This window comes from Onychostoma macrolepis, chromosome 16, assembly GCF_012432095.1.
Source record: "Onychostoma macrolepis isolate SWU-2019 chromosome 16, ASM1243209v1, whole genome shotgun sequence".
In the NCBI taxonomy this organism is placed as follows: Eukaryota; Metazoa; Chordata; class Actinopteri; order Cypriniformes; family Cyprinidae; genus Onychostoma; species Onychostoma macrolepis.
The window spans coordinates 15,041,078-15,061,555 of NC_081170.1; the positions used below are offsets into that span (position 1 = coordinate 15,041,078).

The 20,478-nt window shown below is 36.5% G+C and overlaps 2 protein-coding genes across 2 annotated transcripts; one reads left to right on the forward strand and one right to left on the reverse strand.

The window, feature by feature from the left end:
* Nucleotides 1–1,628: 1,628 nt before the first annotated feature.
* On the forward strand, nt 1,629–15,670 carry plin6 (perilipin 6). The gene is made up of 8 exons (XM_058745841.1): nt 1,629–1,686; nt 2,422–2,459; nt 2,544–2,742; nt 2,901–2,983; nt 4,166–4,403; nt 4,743–4,933; nt 13,037–13,303; nt 15,218–15,670. Exons 2-8 carry the CDS (start codon nt 2,436–2,438, stop codon nt 15,668–15,670), a joined length of 1,455 nt encoding a protein of 484 aa, XP_058601824.1. The 5' UTR covers nt 1,629–1,686; nt 2,422–2,435.
* A 1,854-nt stretch (nt 15,671–17,524) lies between these two features.
* zgc:171704 (Ras-related and estrogen-regulated growth inhibitor-like protein) lies at nt 17,525–20,298 on the reverse strand. The gene is made up of 4 exons (XM_058746969.1): nt 20,089–20,298; nt 19,932–19,985; nt 19,762–19,838; nt 17,525–18,956 (listed from the first exon to the last, which is right to left on the reverse strand). Exons 1-4 carry the CDS (start codon nt 20,201–20,203, stop codon nt 18,546–18,548), a joined length of 657 nt encoding a protein of 218 aa, XP_058602952.1. The 5' UTR covers nt 20,204–20,298; the 3' UTR covers nt 17,525–18,545.
* Between the last annotated feature and the right edge of the window lie 180 nt (nt 20,299–20,478).

Below are 20,478 nucleotides of genomic sequence, written 5' to 3' on the forward strand. Positions count from 1 at the left end.
CTGAAAGACACTCATGATGAATCTCTAAAAATACACTTTGACCTTCAAAATAAACTCCAATGCTACTCAACCCTAAACAGAACCACTAAATTTGCCAATTATTTATTGATTAAACCATTTAAAGAAAGACAAATCCTCTCCAAATCCAGATTAAGTAACCATGATTTAGAAATAGAGAGAGGAAGACATAGACAAACATGGACAGAGCAAGAGCAGAGGATCTGTTGACATTGTGTTCTACAGCAAATAGAGAACGAGAAACACTTTCTGCTGATGTGTCCTAAATATCACAATGCGAGGGAAACATTTCTCCCCAGATTTGAAGCATTGATTCCATCATTTACTGAACTTAATGATACTGAGAAAATTCCCTTCTTACTTGGAGAAGATGATAACACAGCTGCACTAGCTGCTAAATATGTATTAACCATTCACAATGTTAGATGTTAAACATGATTAACTTGAAACTGACTTACTTTATCTTTTCATTTATTTAGATGGATTTTATTTATTATTATTTATGTTGTTATTTATGTTGTTGTTATATATATGTTAATGCTTTGGAAACATTGTGTTGCACAGTCATGCTAATAAAGCTGAATTGAATTGAATTATTGTCCTTTCCACGGATTAAAATAATATATAATAAAGATAATTCTGGTTTAAAAGCGATACCCCATGCAAGTCCCAAACTATTTTTCATCTGAAGCAATGCAATTAAGTCAAAGTGCATATGTGAGAAATGTCATATGTGAGAAACAGACCCAATCACACAGTCCTAAGACTGCCTTTGTCACTGTTAAGTAAACCAACAAACTAGCAAACAACGGCTTAAAAACGTCTTGGCGTACGTGGGCTGGCCGCACCCTAAATGAGGGGCATCACATGCATCTACCATGAAAAATGACAAAACCATCCAACAAAACCCTCGTTTCAGACACAGCAGACAAGGACTGAGACCTAATATAAAGGGCAAATCTAGCAGGTTTGTAATAAAGATCTTTTTTATTTCTACATTTTACCATCTCAAAGGACTCACTCATTCATTTCAAAGGTAAGAACTGCTGCTGCTTTGAGTTTTTGACACTCCGCTTACCATCTACTCGATAATAACCAAAAGCATGACATACGCACAATTTGTAGTCACACAACTACTTTTAGAAACTGGTTTGTTGTAAAATAGTTTTACAATCTTAGTAAATCAATGTGTCTTATAAAATTGACCTTTTTTTTCTGTATTATGAAATTTGAGCAACATTTTAAATCTATTACCCCATAACTATAGCTGATGACCAAAGATAATTTTGGTTATCTGTAAAATAAGCTTAGACAGGTGCCTAACATGTCCTTTATTGTCCCAGACAAGCATCAGTTACCCATGCATCTTGTTTATTAGACATTGAAAGACAAACATGACCTGAAGCATTGGAGACGTTGACAGAATGATTAGTGGTCTGTTTCAAATTCACACACGCTGTAAAAGTCTAGTATCACATCTGGTTTTCACCTATTTATTTCACTCACAACACCCATTTTAGACCATTTTATTAAGGCAGATGGTAAATGTTTTATGTGATTATTATCTCTAATGCTATTTTTTATTCAGATTGATTTCTATTTTTTTTGCAGGTAAACACTTGCTCAGAACTGACCCACTGGGATCTATAAGAGTGCCCCCACTGTGCAGTAAGTCAATCTGAAAGCAACCAATTTGATATTATAAACAGGCCTGTGAGAATGCTTTGATCAGATTTGACACAGTTGGATTTTATTCCATGAGATAACATTCTAAAGAACCCTTTGATCTGGAGATTCAATTTGATCTGAAGATATGTTTGAGAGACTTCAAAAACATTTTAAAATGTCTGTTTTTGGATGGTTTCCCCGCTTTTAGTTGGAGGTCCTGGGCCATTACCTTATATAATATTTCTAGGGCACCAGTGATCAAATGACAGCTTCTACGCCACTGTCACTTTTTTAACCCACAATATTATTCACTGCAAGAATGTTTCTCAAATATACCTCAGAAAATTAATTAAAAATAAACTGGACTTTTGTGCATTATTTTTCAGTAAAAGTTTGTCTAAAAGCCACGGTATTTGATCACAGTAATTTTCAAGTCTTCATGACAGACTTCTATCTCCCTGCCCATATTCTAATCTATGTTTTACTGTTTGAATGCTAGATCGTTTTGGCCTGTGTGGTTTAAACGCTTAATGAAATTTCCACAGCAAGGATTTCTAACATAGACTGTTATTGTCTTGTGACATCAGCTGACTTGGCATGGGCATGTCAAATATTGAATACAGAACAGTATTGACATAGTTAAAATGATATTGTCAGAAGTATGAAGAAGAAATTAAAAAAACAAAAACAGAAACACTCTGTATCATACTTGAATGTTTTATGTTCTGCTTCCAGAGCGCAAAGCAGACATGTCTAGATCAAGAAACAGTGAGGTGAGTTTTCATGAAGGGTCACTTCACACTGTTCATCTATTGCATCATTATCATGTTTAATAAGACACTGACTTGCTTGTGCAGGGGAATGTGCTAAAGCGTGTGGCAAAACTGCCACTCGTCAGCTCAGCGCTGCAGCAGGCCTCTTCCGTCTACACGGGCGTAAAAGGTCGCTACCCGCTGCTCGGATTTGTGGGAGGCGTAGCAGAGCTGGGCGTCCGTAGTGCATCCACAGCAGCCCTGAAACAAGCAGCAACTCTGCTACAGAACCTAGAACCAGAAAGTAAGTCCCTCATATGGTGCTGTATCTCCATTAACCTGGAAAAATCTCAAATTTCCAATGGAAATCAAATGCTCAGTCAGGACATACTTGGACAAAAGAAACAGATTTAATAATGTGATCATGATAATGGTGATTTCATTGTATGTCTGCCTTTGCAGTCGAGGCAGTGAACAGTTATGCACTGGTGGGTTTGGAGCAACTAGAGAAGCTTTTTCCAATTCTCCAACAGCCCACAGATGAGGTGAGTGTGTGAGAGAGTGGAAATTGAGCAACAGTTGTGTATTACAGCTGCCATATCTTGGCTGTCTGGTAAAAGTAAACAAATTTATTTTAAATAACAGAATTAATAAAGTTTAAAATTATTTAAATTACAATTATTATATGAACTCTATTTTTAAGATTATTTAAATAACTAATTGGTATATTTAAATGATCTAAAATCATTCATTATTATTATATTTTTGCACATGCACTAAAAAAAAATTTTAAATTATTTTGTTTAATATAACCTTCAGTGCATATATAGTAAAGCATGCTATTTTAACAAGTACTTGCTTTTTTGTTTGAATTCCATTAATCAAATTAAGAGGTAAGGCTACTTCATTGCTATATGTTTTTATCTTAAAGATATTTTACTTATTAAATTTATTTATCAGTCGCCTTTGCTAATCTGAGGAATCAAAGTTAGGTGATTATTGTTTTTATTTTTATTTTATTTATATATTTATTCATTTTTTTTTCTGTGTGCATGAGTAATTTTTAATTCTGATGCTGATGGTTTATGTTTATGTCAATTTTATGATTCTCTCAATTGTGGTTACACATCTTGGCTTGCTGTGACATGCAACTAGTCTAATGGAGCTGCCCTTCAAACAGTGATTAACGCTGTTTTGAGCAAAAGGTTATCGTCGACTATTAGCTATACCCTTGTCAAAACTTGATTTGATACTGTCATGTGATATTATACAGTAACACATCACATGACAGCACCATATAATTTTTTACTGGTTATAGAAATCCACTTTTGGCGGGTTTTAAGAGACAAAATTAAAGTTTTTTAAAGTTCTTATTTATTTGTGATATATTTATTGAATGTAAATGAATCATGTGTATAAATAATGACAGTTGTTTCATCAGTGTTGTTTGCGTTTCTGAATGAAAAACGTTACTGCTAGGGTTAACAGTTAACAGTTAGTTCAAAGTTCGCGCACTCTGATTTTTTCGGTTTCCGAAACAGTGTATAAAGTTTACTGTTACTTTTTACTTAATTTATTAAGATGAAGTAGGTCCAAAGTAACTTGTTTATTAGTATGTGTTTGTGGCTATGTTTGTTGTAAGTGTGTTTTTGTTTTCCCTCTGTGCTTGGTAAAATGAACATCTCGATGTTTCTTCTGCTGCTGTCCATACCTCTCTCTTCCCTCAGGTGGTTGCTAATCTGAAGGACTCTCTCTTCTCGAGGCTGGATGATGCGCAGTCTCGAGTGAATGATGGGCTGGACAGAGCCGTGGACAGATGGGATAACCTGATGCGGCTGAGCTGGCGCCTCCTGGCGGAAGCTCAAGACTCGGCTCCTGGGCGAGTGATCACCGCGGGTCTGGATGAGCTCCTCACTCAGTCAGAGGCGGCGGTGGCCTACTATCTACCTCTGCCACCCACGCTGCGTAAGAAAGTGTGGCACGGACTCATACAGGCTCTGACCGGAGAGGGAGACACCTATTTTTCGTCTGAAATTATCATGAAATAACCATTAAAAAAATGTGTACACAGGATTTAACCACAAGGGGGCGCAAATGCGCTTCTGTTTTGCTAGTCGTTTGGCACCATCTCACTTTCAGAGGGTAGCCTATAATAGAGAAACGTATAGTAACATAATATTTTATCAAATTAGCTTTTTTTTTTTTTTTTACTCTCAGAGACTAAGTAGAGCCTCTTTCAGTTGAATTCTGAATAATACAGTTTGTTTTGAAATTACAACCACTTTGCACTTTCTCATCCTGCAGGTCATGAGTGGGAGAGAAGAGTGCAGAGCTATGAAGATGAAGATGATGATGATGAAGAAGAAGAGCCTCGAATGTGGACACGTATCCGTAGCCTGTTGTTGTGCCTGTACCTTCAGCTGTACCACAGATTGATGAAGCTGAGAGAAAGACTGAACAGCGCTTTGCAGATGCTGGGGGCAGCTGCCGAAACGGTAGGCCCTGTGTACTAAAACAAATCACTTGCTCTTTGACCATGTCTTAACTAAATGCTCTGCCAAATGTTCATAAAGTCATAGTGACTTTTGAGGATGGCACAAATAAAGTACATGACGTGTAGGTATCAAGTCCTGAAACATTATAAATGGGGAGTGAGTGACATTTTTCATATTTTAATAGCCTATAAATGATTTTATTTGACTTTCCAACATGTAGAGAGAGAGAGAAAAAGACTTGGGCCCTTCAAAAGAGACCAGGGGCCTCATTTATCAACAGTGCATAGAAAAGGTTCTATATTTTGTCCTTATATTTACACACATTCCTGCATATAAGTACAAATTGGTAGATCCCACTGTAGATATTTAAATAAACTTGAAATTAAATCTATATAAAAACTATAACAGTATCTCGATACTAAAATAACACTGAAGGAGACCCAGGATAGCGAGGATGTGATGGAGAGTGGTATGTCAAGATTAAATCACAAAATAAATATAGATGCATTGCAGACATGTCTGAGTTAGTGACTCAAACATATACACTGGCAAGATTATATCGGCAAGGAGTGCCTCCTCAAACCATAGCTTATCCCATCTTCTTTGAGTCTGAAGTTAAAATAGACAGTCTACGTGCTGCAGTACCATGCTGCAGTCATTCCACTGTGCCCTGCCACCCTCAGGGCTTCCTGTCTGCAGACTCACCCACATAGAATAAAAACACAGCAATTACTTGTTCCAAATCAAGCCCCCTGAGACACATTCAGGCAAAGAAGGACATGGGGAAGGGGAAAGAAAAGTTCAATCTGTATTACTGAGCTGAAAACATAATATGTATGACCTTTTTCACACTAATCCGTACCATGCCAAAGTGATAATATGCCTAATTGATAACAGAATTTATTCATACAATATAATTTTACATTTATGTTTCTAGTCACTTAGAAGTGGAGTATAGTTATCTCCTCTGATTTTGTCATAGTCACTCATTTGTACACTTCCTCATATTAAAGTTAATATTAAAGCTAGATAGAGATTTTAGCTTCTGATAGTCTAGCATATTAGTCCTTTAGTGACTCAAAATGGCAATAAAAATAAATTATAAAACGTTTCTGTTTGCGTAAAAGGAAGGCAATATTTAGTTTCTCAGAAATCAAAGCTGAAATCAAGAAGTCAGGCTGCTTGTTTAGAGAGAAGATGGTCATGATTGAGCTGGAAGCCCAGTGGGATCTAGTGTTACGTGCCGTTTGGCGGTTGCTGCATGTGACTTAAACACTCACTAACCCACCCGCACACACAGATAACACACTCAGTTACAAGATAAAAAAAAATATGAGTTAGAGAACAAACATGCTTTCAGGAGAATCAAGCCCTCTTCCCTTAAACAACTGTACTGTTTGCCAGTATTTATATATGACAACATATATACAGTATACTACTGCTTAAAAGTTTGAGGTCACTAAGATTTTTATTTGAAAGAAATTAATACTTTTATTCAGCAAGGCTTTAAATTGATATTTGTTATATTGTTACAGAAAGTTTACATTTTAAGCAAATGCTGTTTTTAACATTCATCAAAGAATCCTAAAAAAAATCTGTATCTCAGTTTTCACGAATCGATTAAGTAGCACAGCTGTTTTGAACATTGTTAATAATAGAATATGTTTCTTGAATACCAACTCATCATATTAGAATAGTTTCTGAAGAATCATACGACACTGAACACTGGTGTAATGGCAGCTGATAATTGAGCTTTGCCATCATGGGAATATGTTACAATTTATTATAAAATACTTATATTATATACAAAACATTACTTGAAAGAAATTAAAGTAGATAGATAGATAGATAGATAGATAGATAGATAGATACAGTCATGGCCAAAAATATCGGCACCCTTGGTAAATATGATCAAAGAAAAGCTGTGAAAATGAATCTGCATTGTTAATCCTTTTGATCTTTTATTTAAAAAAATGATAAAAATCGAACCTTTCATTGGATAATAAGAATTTAAAATGGGGGAAATATCATTATGAAATAAATGTTTTTCTCTAATACACATTGGTCACAATTAACGGCACCCTTTTATTCAATACTTTTTGAAACCTCCATTTGCCAGTTTAACAGCTCTAAATGTTCTCCTATAATGCCTGATGAGGTTGGAGAACACCTGACGAGATCAGAGACCATTCCTTCATCCAGAATCACTCCAGACCCTTTAGATTCCCAGCTCCATGTTGGTGCTTCTTCTCTTCAGTTCACCACTCATTTTCTATAGGGTTCAGGTCAGAGGACTGGAATAGCCAGCAGAAGCTTGGTTTTGTGCTCAGTGACCCATTTTTGTGTTGTTTTTGAGGTTTGTGTTTGGATTATTGTACAGTTGGAAGATCCAAACATGGCCCATTATAAGATTTCTAACAGAGTCAGTCACTTTTTTGTGATTTTTTATCTGCTGGTATTTGATAGAATTCATGATGCCATGTGTCTAAACAAGATGTCCAGGACCTCCAGCAGAAATATAGGCCCACAACATCAAAAATACAGCAGTATATTTCATTGTACACATGGGGTACTTTTTATCCCTGGGTTCACGAAACCCATCTTGAGTGTTTGCTGCTAAAAAGCTAATTTTTTAGTTTCATCTAACCATAGAAGCCAGTCCCATTTGAAGTTCCAGTCGTGTCTGATAACTGAATATGCTGGAGTTTGTTTTTGGATGAGCTAGGAGAATTTTTCTTGAAACCCTCCCAAACAACATGTGGTGATGTAGGTGCTGTTTGACAATTTTTTTTAAGGTTTTCTGACCCCGAGACTGAACTATTTTCTGCAATTCTCCAGCTGTGGTCCTTGGAGAGTCTTTAGCCACTCAAACTCTCCTTCTTACCGAGCATTAGGACGATATAGACACACGTCCTCTTCCAAGCAGTTTCGTAACATTTTATGTTGATTGGAAATTCTTAACCCTCTACCGCACGCATTATGATAGACCTATAAAAAAAAATATTTGACTCTTTTTCTTTTCTTGGAATGGCTTAACTTGAAGTGCTGTAAAAAAAAAATGGGAAAAAAATATTATTTTAAGGTACTTTATGATTTGTTACCATACGGCAACAACATACAACAGTGGATCTAACTTAGAATAAGTGTAAGTTTACTTATAGTTAATATTTTTCCTCAGAAATGTTTGTGGTGATTCAACTGGTGTTCTAATAAGCTTTAACACGGTATTTATAACCTTATACATACTTTCCAACAACTTCTGCTTTTATTTATTCCATTCTTTTTAGCTGAATGCTATATATTCTTTGAATTTCAATACATTTTTCATGAATATTATTTAAATTTCAAATTTATACATTTAAAACAAATCTAATACTGTATATCATGTATCATAAAACACTGACATAAAACCAAAAACACTGCAGTTCATGAATTTTTGATAAAATTTGACAGTTGATAAAATTCAACATTACACAATCTTATGAGAGGAAGACTATGAACTTGAGGCTGAGCACTCCTCCAGACGAATGGCATCAATAATCTTACAATCCTAACAACATCCTTACAGCCAGGATACATGCATCTACCTTTTTGAGACACCATGGTAGGCCAGTGGCTCACTGATGTAATGTTACCTGTATTCATATCTAATCAAAAGTAAAATTGCCATTTAAATTTGATTTTATCCATTATACACATGCCATTACCATACAACTAATCAACATTATATCACTAGCATTAATGATGTTATTGTTACAGCTTAACAGATTGCAGCTGACCTTGCTAGCTAGCTAAACTATTGCAATAATATCATTCCACTATTGCACAGAGTTGCCGCTTGGCAACATATACATTTGATTGATTTACCAAAAACTAATTTCATAAAAACGTTTTTGAGTAGTGAATATGTCATTATAACTTATCTGAGGTGATCTTTATGATTTTTTTGTGCATGTGACACGGGCTGATCCTTGTTTTTTACTGACGTTTTAGTTTGCTTTCAGCAACTACTGACAAGAGACGGCAGTCTATCCGAAATCGCTCCACAGAAAAAAACTGCATGTCACGTGACTTAACCAAAGCACATCATTGGCTAAACAAAGGTCTTCTCTTTCCAACAAAAAAAAACGAGAATGTTCTCTTAAAGACACAGTGGCAAGGAAATGAACACAAAGTGTATGTTGCCATATGGCAACACCATGCGGTAGAGGGTTAATTATTGCCCGGATGATGGAAATGGGAATTTTCACTGCTCTAGCTGTTTTCTTAAAGCCACTTCACTAATTTGTGAAGCTCAGTTATCTTTTGCTGCGCATCAGAAATATATTCTTAGGTTTTTCTCATTGTGATGGATGATTAAGGGAATTTGGGCTTTGTTTTCCCTCCTATTTATATTTCTGTGAAACAGGAAGCCATGGCTGGATAATTTCATGTTTATAATCACCCTGGAGTGCTCAAAATTGTGAATATGAATGGGAATATACTTCAGAGATATTTTACTGATATTTTGTGTATTTGAGAAAAAAACATTTATTTCATAATGATATTTACCCCCATTTTAAATTCTTATTATCCAATGAAAGGTTAGATTTTTGATGAATTTTTTAAATAAAAGATCAAAAGGATTAACAATGCAGATTAATTTTCACAGCCTTCTTTGATCATATTTACCAAGGGTGCCGATATTTTTGGCCATGACTGTAGATAGATAGATAGATAGATAGATAGATAGATAGATAGATAGATAGATAGATAGATAGATAGACATTTAAAATTTTATCAACATAATTAATAAATTAAAATTATTAATAAATAATTTATATATAATACACATTTTATATTGTTAAATGTATATAAATTTAACAATATAAAATGTGTATTATATATTTATTATTGATATGAAATGATACAGGCTATGCCCGCGCCGGCGCCTTTGTGCATGCAATGGAAGATCACTGCTGTTTGACTGGCATGCCTGCCGCTGAAGTGAAGTGGCGTCTGAAACGTCTCCAATTTGATGTGGTCATAAAGACGTTCTGCGACTGAAAAAATGCATTTCTTGTCAAGAAAAAAGAGACAGAAGTAGCAGTTATGAGTGGGGTGGCCAACCCTAGGCTCCGCCCCTGCATTAACGGTGCTAAATAATTTTAACGCGTTAAACTGAAATAAATTAATCGCCTGCTTTAACGCGCTAATTTTGACAGCACTAATATATATATATATATATATATATATATATACAGATATCCTCAGTTATTAACCCTAGAGTAATAATCAGTTCACTCTTTATTTTAAGGTCCAATTCTCACTATCAACAAACCATTAACTATGACTTTTGCTCAATAAACTCCTAATTTGCTGCTTATTAATAATGTAATTGTTAAGTTTAGGTATTGGTGTAGGATTAGGGATGTAGAATATGGTCATGCAGAATATGTGCTTTATAAATACTAATAAACAGGCAATATGTTAATAATAGGCATGCTAATAAGCAACTAGTTAATAGTGAGAATTGGTCCCTATACTAAAGTGTTACCAATAATCATTACACAGCATTATTATTTTTCCATTTTAGCACTGTGCCCAAGAATCTACCCAATACCATCAGTAAAGCATAGAGTACCTCTCAGTTCTGCATGGTTAGACTGATGGGAAAATGTTGTTCTCGTGTCCAGATAGACCCTACCTCAACTGACCTGTTAGACACATGGCCTCTGTCAGACAGATAGGCTCAGACATGTCTGTCCACACAGATCTCTCTGTTTTGTATGGGTAGACAAGTTTGTGTGCTGAAGATCAGAGGGCCAAGGTATTGTCTGTACAGGTTCCTTTAGTGCTTTCCCAGCAGTAGGGTGGAGAGTAATTGGGGCTGAGAACATGAAAGCCCTAGTGCACTGTGTTCAAAACAGTCTTAATTAACAAACTCTAAAGACACCCCAGTGGGCCTGGAGTGCAGAAATGTGAGTGACAGACTGTGTGTTCTACCAAGAGTGATGCTGAGCTGTCAGAGACTCATACAACGGTGAGACTTGGCAGCATAATGCCCTACAGTAATTCACGTGTTGGTCACGGGCTGTGCAGTGGACCAGTGGCAAAGTGGGGGCCGATGACAATGGGAATTGAGAACACAGTGTGGGGACCTTCAAATTTGGCTGACCCACTTTCTCCTTCACCTAAATGAACCGACAATAGTAGGAGGGTCCTACTGCCAAATCAGGACTGTTTGTGCCTGTTTCTGCCAGACTGGCTCTGTTCTTCTGCTCTGTGTCCTCACGCTCATGTTGTCTGATGGCAGATGAAGCTGCACGTGAGAGGTTGGCTGCTTGTGGTGTGGACTTTGTGGACAAGCCTTTGTCATGAACCAGACTTCAACACAGTTCCCCAGTTCAAAATCTTTTTATTCTTCAAATCAACTTACATGTAGTTTATTTGTCACATCTGGTTCAAAATTGTTTGTTTGTTTATTTATTTATTTTAATGTGATAAGCAGCTTCCGCGCAAATTACTGTAAATTATTATCTAGTGGTATTGATTAAACCCATTGATTTGAAGCTTTTGGTTGAATAAAAATGATTGTATTGGGTTTATTGGGATCATTGGTTCATTCAATGGCCCTTTCTGCAGGTTAGATGGAAACGCATTTGCCGAATAATAAATTCCTCCATGCGCATCAAAAAACTCATGTGACTTTGCACGATGGGATGGAATAACTTGACTAACCAGCAGACCGATCTCGTTGCACAGCATCTAAAATGTGTTTTTGATCGTTCTGCAATGCCTGAGCTAAAGCCTGTCATCAAAGTATTTCTGTATAATTGCCTCCTAGAATTGTCTTATATGACTGCGTTCCCAAACAGCAGGCATACACCTCCAAAAGCAATGGCTGCATTTTTTGCATTTCGTCTGCTTGCTCTGAGGTGCAAGTGGTTCCTTATATATGAAAATTATTATATTTAGTGCTTAATGCTTTTCTTAGTGATTAGTGCCATTTTATCAGGAAGTGACGATTTTGTTCTCTTTGACTCGTTGGATGGAAATGGTGCTTTATTGGCAAACGTTTTATGCAATATCCAATTTGAACACAAGTTAAATTTGCAGATTTTTTATGCAAATAGGTGGCAACAAGTGAGTATCTGAATCAGTGAGTCATTGAATTATTTACTCAACCGATTCTTCCAAGGAAACAAGTCAAATCATCCTTTTTAAAATTTTCTGTCCATTTTGTCAACTGCTAGTCATGGTTTTATCAAACTGTAGAAAAAAAAACTGGTCTCAAAAACCTCCTTAAGTCATTTTAATAGTATATTTTCATTTATTTTTTACAAATTCATAATTCTTTCTGCCGTCTTTGTTTTCTTGTTGTGAACAAAACTGATTTACTTGACACTTCATTCACTTTCAACTCAATGTTTCGTGTAGTTTCAGTCAGCAGATTCTTTCTCCTTTCTTCATAAATAAGCTTTGTGGAAAAAAATGAATGAAAAATATCAGTCAGTGCATGAAAGTAGCCAAGAAAAATTTGTTTACTCAAAAGATTCTATAAAATTCAATTCCATAAAAGTAGTAAACTAAGTATTTCTCTATATTTTTTAATTTAGAAAATCACTAAGTGAATCTGGTTTTTGACCATGGGAAGAGTTAAATAAGGTCAAATGAAATGAGACAAAAAAAAATGGACAAAGCAGGACATGGCGAGCAGAAGAGAGATTATATTATTTAGGACAGCAGGTCTAAAAGTATGTAGTACCGTCTCTTGTTAGTCTGATAATGAGAGGTTTAATTGACCCCAACTGCGGCTGACAATGCCAGTTTTCAAAGCAATTGCAGTTTCTGCTGTTTGTTGATTTATTTGCACAGAGCAGAGAGTGTATCCCCAAAAAACCCATTCACGTTCCTGTCAGTATGTGAATAGAGTCATTACTGCCACTTGATCAAACTGTTAGCCCCCATTTCCAGGCCACTAGGTTCAGCAATAAAAACGTGACTTGATTAAAGTTCTGCATACTGTCACATTCTATTTTTAATGCCTAATGGTGTCATTTTCTAGTCTACCATTGTCACTAATTTCCTGATTGGGTATTGTCTGTCATTTGTCATGCTCAGGTGGGTGTAACGCAGTTGATGGCGATGGTGGAGTCTCTGCTGCAGCTGCTTCTGTCATTTTACACGACTCAGGTGCATCGCGTGGAGGAGCTGCGTTCTCTTCTCATGGCTCAGCTCACATCAGGTATACAGGCACTGAAGGTTTTGCCCCCTGTACAGCAGATACTGGCTCTGCCTACCCAGGTACGCACTATCATGAATGACCTACTGGAACTGGGACAGATTCTCATACAGTTGCTCATCAACACCACCCCGCTCTATGATCTGGTGAGAACACGTGCATACACACACAAGCACAACACTCTAGAACCTATGCACAAATTCTCATAACAAACACACAAGTACATGTATATCACTCTGTGTTCCCATAAAAACTAAATGAGCAAATCGGTGTTTCATCATAGTGTGTTGCATTAATCACATGGCCTGGTTTATTTTCTCTCCATGTTACCGTGTTTCTTTTCAGTAATGGGAAATGTGTTTGTTGAATGATGGGTTTGCTTTTTTTCATTTTTTTCTTTTAGAACCGTACCTAATTTTAGGTACATAATGTTGTCAAGGCCACTGTACATAATTACACTTCAATCTCATATAAGAACTGTTGTAGTCTAAAAAAACACTTTAATTCTTCAATTTCAGACCGAGTTTAAATGGGTTGGAAGTTCAAACACAATTGCCAATACTTCAACTTTTTGTCTGTAAACGGTTCTATTTTCTGAGATTAGCAAAATGCATTTTAATTAAAAAAAACACAGCATAAAGGAGTACAACTCTGGTCTAGCAGGGGTGGGGGAACAAAACTAAATGTTTGGTAATAGTCAATTTTCATTTCTGAGACAACATACCATTTTAATATGTAATGGATTATCAAAATTAAAACAAGACAAAGAACATAATTTCTCAGCAAATTGTACGCAAAGAATTTATTTCAGTTACATCTTATGTAGTGTAAGCGAAATATGTAATTCCAGAAGTGTCAATTATGTATATTATATAACAAAATGAGTAAAAAAGAACAATACATAAACTTGTACTAAAATGTACATTAAAGTAAATGGTCAGTTAAGAACAAATTAACAAAATTACAGTCACTGCATGTTTTATGCAATTTTATGTTGCATAAAATTTTCACAAATGAAATATACAGTGCTTGAAATTTTTCAGTACTTAGGGATAATTTAATATAGAATTAGTCCTTATTAAAGGTAAAGGAGTTATTCAGTTAAGAGCAGATTTGAGCAGAGTGATTTTTCTCATTTTCTTTTGTTGTTTAGCAAATATAAACCATAAGAAATGGCACAAGATAGCAACAGGTATATTAAGGTATATCATGTCACTTTAAGACCAAATGTACAGATCTGACACACATCAGATTTTCTTCCAACTGTTTACATTCAAGTATTATTTAAGGTACTTGCAAAAATGGGCCTTTTGGCTTTTGTGTTTGTTTGTCTGTCGCAAAAGAGAACTCAGCACAGGTACTGAATTGAGTTCTCTTTCGTGTCTTCTTGTGCTTGAACAGGTTAAAATCATTTAGGGTAGGCGGTACTAGTGAGAAGCAAAGATTTTCAAAGCTTTGAATCAGTTAAACCAGTTGCTTTGCAGAATGATTCACTGTTTTGAAGCACTCAATGCCTGGTGACACCTGCCCGTCAGAACGGTGCAACGAAATGCAACGAAAGCTCAACTCAAACATGCATAGAAACACCTTGTACAAACCAACTCCAAATGTGTTATTAAAATAAGACACTAACAACTCTTGAAAATGTCAAATTTATAAAACTGATCCAAGATCAGGGGAAATCCACTAGTTCATATCATAGAGATTGTCCCCTGGCAGTAAACCATTGATATTTCCAAACATTATGAAACAGTTATAACGTAACAAAGCCTTGTTTACTGAAATCACATGACTTTGGCAGTTTGATACATGCTCCGAATCACTGGTTTGAAATAAATGATTCAAAAAGGATTCAAATTTGGCTTTGGACTCACTGGATTTTTTCACTTCGAAAGTGTTGCCAAATATGCAAGAAATAATGATATATACATTTTGCTGAAATGTCGGAACAGCCACGTTTTCCCAATGAGCCTGGTTTAAATTAAATTGCTGCATAAAATTTTCAAAATAATCAAAGTATCAGAGACTTGGGTTACAACTGTTCTTCTCTTATCTCTCAGGTAAAACAGGTTTCTGATCTCGATGCAGCAAACAATCCAATTCCAGATGAACTCCCTGAGAGTCCCTCCAGCCGTGCCTCTGCAAACAGCCTCTTCCTCAAGGCCATGGACGGTCGCCCACGTCGCCGCAGAAGCCTTTACGTCCGCTCCCGTCGCGCGTCTGCCAGTGGGCTTCCATCAAGCCCAGTTCTCTCCCCAACTCCCACCTCAGTCCCAGCAAATGGCCGCAAAGGCAGTTTGAAGCTAGATTCCCAGCCCTCAGGCCCTCCAGAACTTGACACACTGGCTGTGCCCACCACCGATATGATCCGCCGCCGTTCCTCAGCCACCGAGGTCCTGCTGGCTCCCATTATGCAGTTAGTTACACAGAGCCAATGGGCGTTTGAGTATCTGAGCTCTGGCCCTTCATCTGAAGATCAGGTCATACCTGTGGTGGAAACCACAGAACATTAAAGGTGGGGTCAGCGATTTCTGGAAGCCAATGTTGATATTTGAAATCACCAAAACAAACACGCCCCTACCCCAAAAGGGTCTCGCCCCTATTTTGATAGCTCCGCCCCACACACGTAGCCTACGCAACCCAGGCAACGATTAGTTCTGTGAAACAAAGCAAAACCAATGTTACACCGTGTCTACACCGGATGTAAGCGTCGCGAAAAAAATACTATAAAAGTCATTATAATCAGTGATGCTGTCTACACTGGATGCTACGCGGTTCGACACGACAAATCTCCGACAGAAAACTGCTGCCGCGTTCTATTTATGACCTGCTGACACAAATTTCAAATGATTTTCAACTGTCGCTTTATCGCATCCAGTGTAGGCAGACTTTAACTGTTGTGGCGCGTCCAGTGTAGATACGGTGTTACTCATCAATTGGGAAGAAACAAAGCAACCTCGGCGTCCGAATGCAGGCCTTCCGCTCCTTGAGTTCTCTCCAGCACTGGAAAGCTGATCCGATATTTACACGGGTCCTACTTCTTGCCTTATCATTCCGCAGACGTTTTCCTCTTTTGTTTTTTATCCGCCATCTCTATCTTTCTGTTGCTCGGCTCGGCTGTTCACTGAACGCTCTCTCCTCCACATCATGAGTAGACACGCCCCTTACTGCTGATTGGCTAGAAGTTTGTTTTGGTACTCGGCCCCGACTCAGTTTTCTAAAGCGTTTTTGAAAAATTACATACCCCACCTTTAAACTCCACTCTTCTCAAACATAAGATTTAAATGTAATCAGAGCATTCAAACACAAATCACTGCAGCTCACAGGCTGTTATGGATAGAACGGCAAACATACCTTCAAACCACAATCCATACAGTGGCTTCTCTAATAGACCTACAAAAACTAATCTGGTTGGTAGAGACAGTGCAGTGACTAATTATTAAATAACATTATTAGCCTAGCATTCAGTATGTGCAGATGGTTTAAAAGCTAAAATAATGCACTGTACTTAGAATGAAATAAAAACAGAACGGATTTGCGCTCTGAAGTGCTGTTTGGGTAGGTGGTGTTTTTTTAGCTTTGAATGCCTGTTTCTAGATGGTTAGAACAAAGAAACAACTCAACAATTGAGCAGAAATGACAGAGCACCATTTTTTCTATATATTATTATTGTTAGCATATGTAACCCATTTAGTTTAGACCAAATAAAACTATTTCTATTCCTCAGCTTTCTTAGTTCTTATACATTATAAGCAGTTTTTAATCTATAGACTGTCAATGAAAGACTGCTAGTTAGATCAGTGCACTGAGTGAAACAAGACGCAAGGATTCCAATCAGTTGGAAAAGAACCGTTTGAAAATTGGTTTGACATGAAGTCCGAGGTGACGTATGTTCAATCGAGAAGAGAGGATAAGATACTGTTAATTGTACTTTGATTATACATGAAGCGTTTTATGTTTTAAGATCAGGGATGTGTAATTACCGAGCGATAAACATAAAGTGAAGTGTGTTACACATAGACAGATATGTAATGTCACTAAATGGTGTTAAATGACTTGGTGGACATTTATAGCTAAAATCCTAACAGCCTTTATCTTGTAGTGGTTTTTCCTTTAACAAATGTAATATTGACTTTAAATGTAATAAAACATTTTATAAAATCTGATTGTTGTTTCGAGTGCTGTTTGAGCATAGAATGAATAGTGGAAAAATGGTTAAATTGTAATAATATTTCACTATATTACAGTTTTTACTGTATTTTTGATTAAATAATTAGGTAAGCATACAGTAAGAGACTATACCACGGTTAATGTATGTTTTTTATATATATTTTAAAAAATACAGTAAATATATAGTTCAAAATAATCAAGGCATCTTTTATATATTTTTTTCACTTTATTGCAATCCATCATTTAGGTACAAGCATTAAAAACATCTCAAAAAAGGTCTTCAATTAAATGACATCGTGTTTATATACAAAAGTTAAAGATTGAAGTATATACAGCTCAACAGTATGTCAAAAACATCTCACTCTTTAGTTGTTAAGGCTGTTCGCACCAAGAAAGAATTATAACAATAGCTTTAACAGTAACTTTGTTGTCGTACACACCAAAGGACAACAAAAGCTCAAGCTTACGTCATGATTGGCTGTCAATGGTTTTCGTCAGCTGAAAAAAAAATTATTCTGAATTGTTTGTATGTGTCGCTATCATTATAACTGTGGTTTATATTTACAGTTATCGTCCTTTGTGTGAATGTGCCTTTACTTGACTTAACATTTATACTACGTTCCACCAATCTCAAAGACACTAGCCAGGAAACAATGTTATGGAAATTACAACATATACATAAAATATCTATATACATTTTACTACACATAGTCTCCTCCCAATTGCCACATTTAATAATTCACATCTAAATGTCAGTGGAGACTCGTAAGGGAACAATGCAGGGAAGATAAAGTCCATCTCTACATTTCAAGCATCTGTAATCCAAAGCAGAAGCTCACTCGAATTTGTCTAAATCATCTGTTCAGAGCTGAACAATCATTCTGTGAGAAATGACAAGGACTACGACAGATCCGGGCCGTCTCTTGGTTCATTTCAATACACATACCCAGTGATCAACTTGTATCAAAGCCCAGGATCACTTATCTTCAGCACATCTTTTATCGCCTTGCTGTAACAAACTTCATCTACTTTTCTTCACCATAAAGCTGGGCTCTGAACTTCTAACATGCTCTCTTCTTATTCTTTTCTTATTCCTTCCACCATCCATGAAGGTTAATGAGGCGAAAGTGCCCCAAAAACCCATCAGCCGGGGTCCTCTTCTCAGCTATTTAGATGCTAGGCTGCCAGGGGCCTCATATCTTCATCTTCGACAGTTCTTCACTCTCGTTTCTTTCCAAACACTGCGGACACGGTTCTGACTATACCCTTAATTCCGACCATTCCCTTTTTAAGTGCTTTGGACTCCTTGATGAGGTCCAGAATTTCGTGAAAAACCAGCAGCACACCGTGGTAGGTTTCAGCCGCCGAGATCTCGAAGAAGCCGCAGTCTGCCGAGCGGGCGAACAGTCTGCCCTCCTCGCTCGACACGGCTCTCTGATGCAGCAGGTCTCGCTTGTTCCCCACGATGATGATCGGGGCAGATGCGGACAGCTTCCTAGTCTGCCGGATGAGCTGCACCTGTTGCCGGACCACCTCAAAGCTGGAGCGATCGCAGATGCTGTAGACCAGGATCACACCGTCTGCCCACTGCAGCTGCTTGTCACTGATGGATTCAGTTGTTTCACAGCTCTGGAGGACACAGAATTCAGAGGGTCAAATCACATTAAATTCAACAGGAAAGCATGATGCAAAAAACCTGTATAAATGAATTTTAATCTACATTTGCTGCATAATTAAATATGATAAAAAGCAATTAAATCATGCCCACTTCCCTCATACATTAAGTATAAATTTCAATGATAATTATGCTTTTTCCTTCACTCTCCAATTCATAGGCACAATTTTATTAGTCAATAAAACAAATGTCATATATTTAAGCATACTTCTTTAGCTTATAAAATCTTTTGGCTCATGAGAAATATTTACTCAATCAGGTGTGTTTTTTATTTATATTGTGTGTATAATTTCTGATTTAAATATGTATTATTATTTTTATTTAAAATTGTTTTTATAATTTTTTTATAAATATGTAAATGATAATAAAGAGCCCACCAATTTACGTCAAATAAACTTCAACTTCAAATACACTTACAAACCATATTTTTATTAGTTTATTTGTTTTTTAACTTCATGCTAGCTTAGGCTTTTCCATGGTGAATACCTAGAAATAATATAAAAACTAAATATCTAAAAAAGATTTTAAACACCCATTTTTTATGATAACACTAAAACTAAATTTGGACTAAACTGATTAAAAATCTTTCCAAATCTTATTAACAGAATAAAACAAATTGACTATTTTTGACTAATCCAGGATGAAAGAAAAGAAAATATTATTACTGACAAAATCTATCAACTTAATTGACATATTAAAACACAGTTTGACCATTCTAATATTGAAGCACAAATATTTCAAACAAAATGCAGGTCATACCTGTGGATACAGTGAGTCCCAAATGTTTAAGGCTATCTCTCGCCCATCTGTTTTGTCAATATGACTGTATATTGATTCTGAAAGAGAGCATAGTGAAATTAATCATCTTCATAAACAACATATAACTTGTTTGTTATTATGAATGGTATTATAAATCTAATTTGACGTACCGATATCCCCATATTCTCCGATGAACCTTCTAGTGAGAAATCGCACAGTGAGGGCTGCAAACAAATAAATATATGATTATTTGCAAGCTTAACAAATAGACCATATAAACATGACAGAATTCTCTGCATTCAAAGTCAAGTTCAGTTTTGTGCTCACCTGACTTCCCAACATTTTCTGCTCCAAGCAGCAGAACATTGGCCTCAACTTTGTGCTGATTTCCATCCATCGCTTTGCTGCCCAACTGAGGACTTGGTTTGACCAGAATAACCATTTCACCTAGTGAACCCTGTAAATGTCTTGAGTGTTTAGTGTAAGCTTCACGTTCTACTTCAACTATTTATAAAAACAGTGGGTGGGGCTAAGAGAAGTTAAGACGACTTCAAACCAATCAGAGAACAATGCGCCTATTCGCATTAGCAAACCGCCCAAAACTGGTCCTATCAAGTAGCCCCGTGTTATTTACGTCAACAGCGAACGTTTTTTTCCTCTTTAGACCACAATCAACTCATAACGACCTCAAAAATTTGCCAACGCGAGAAAGCAATT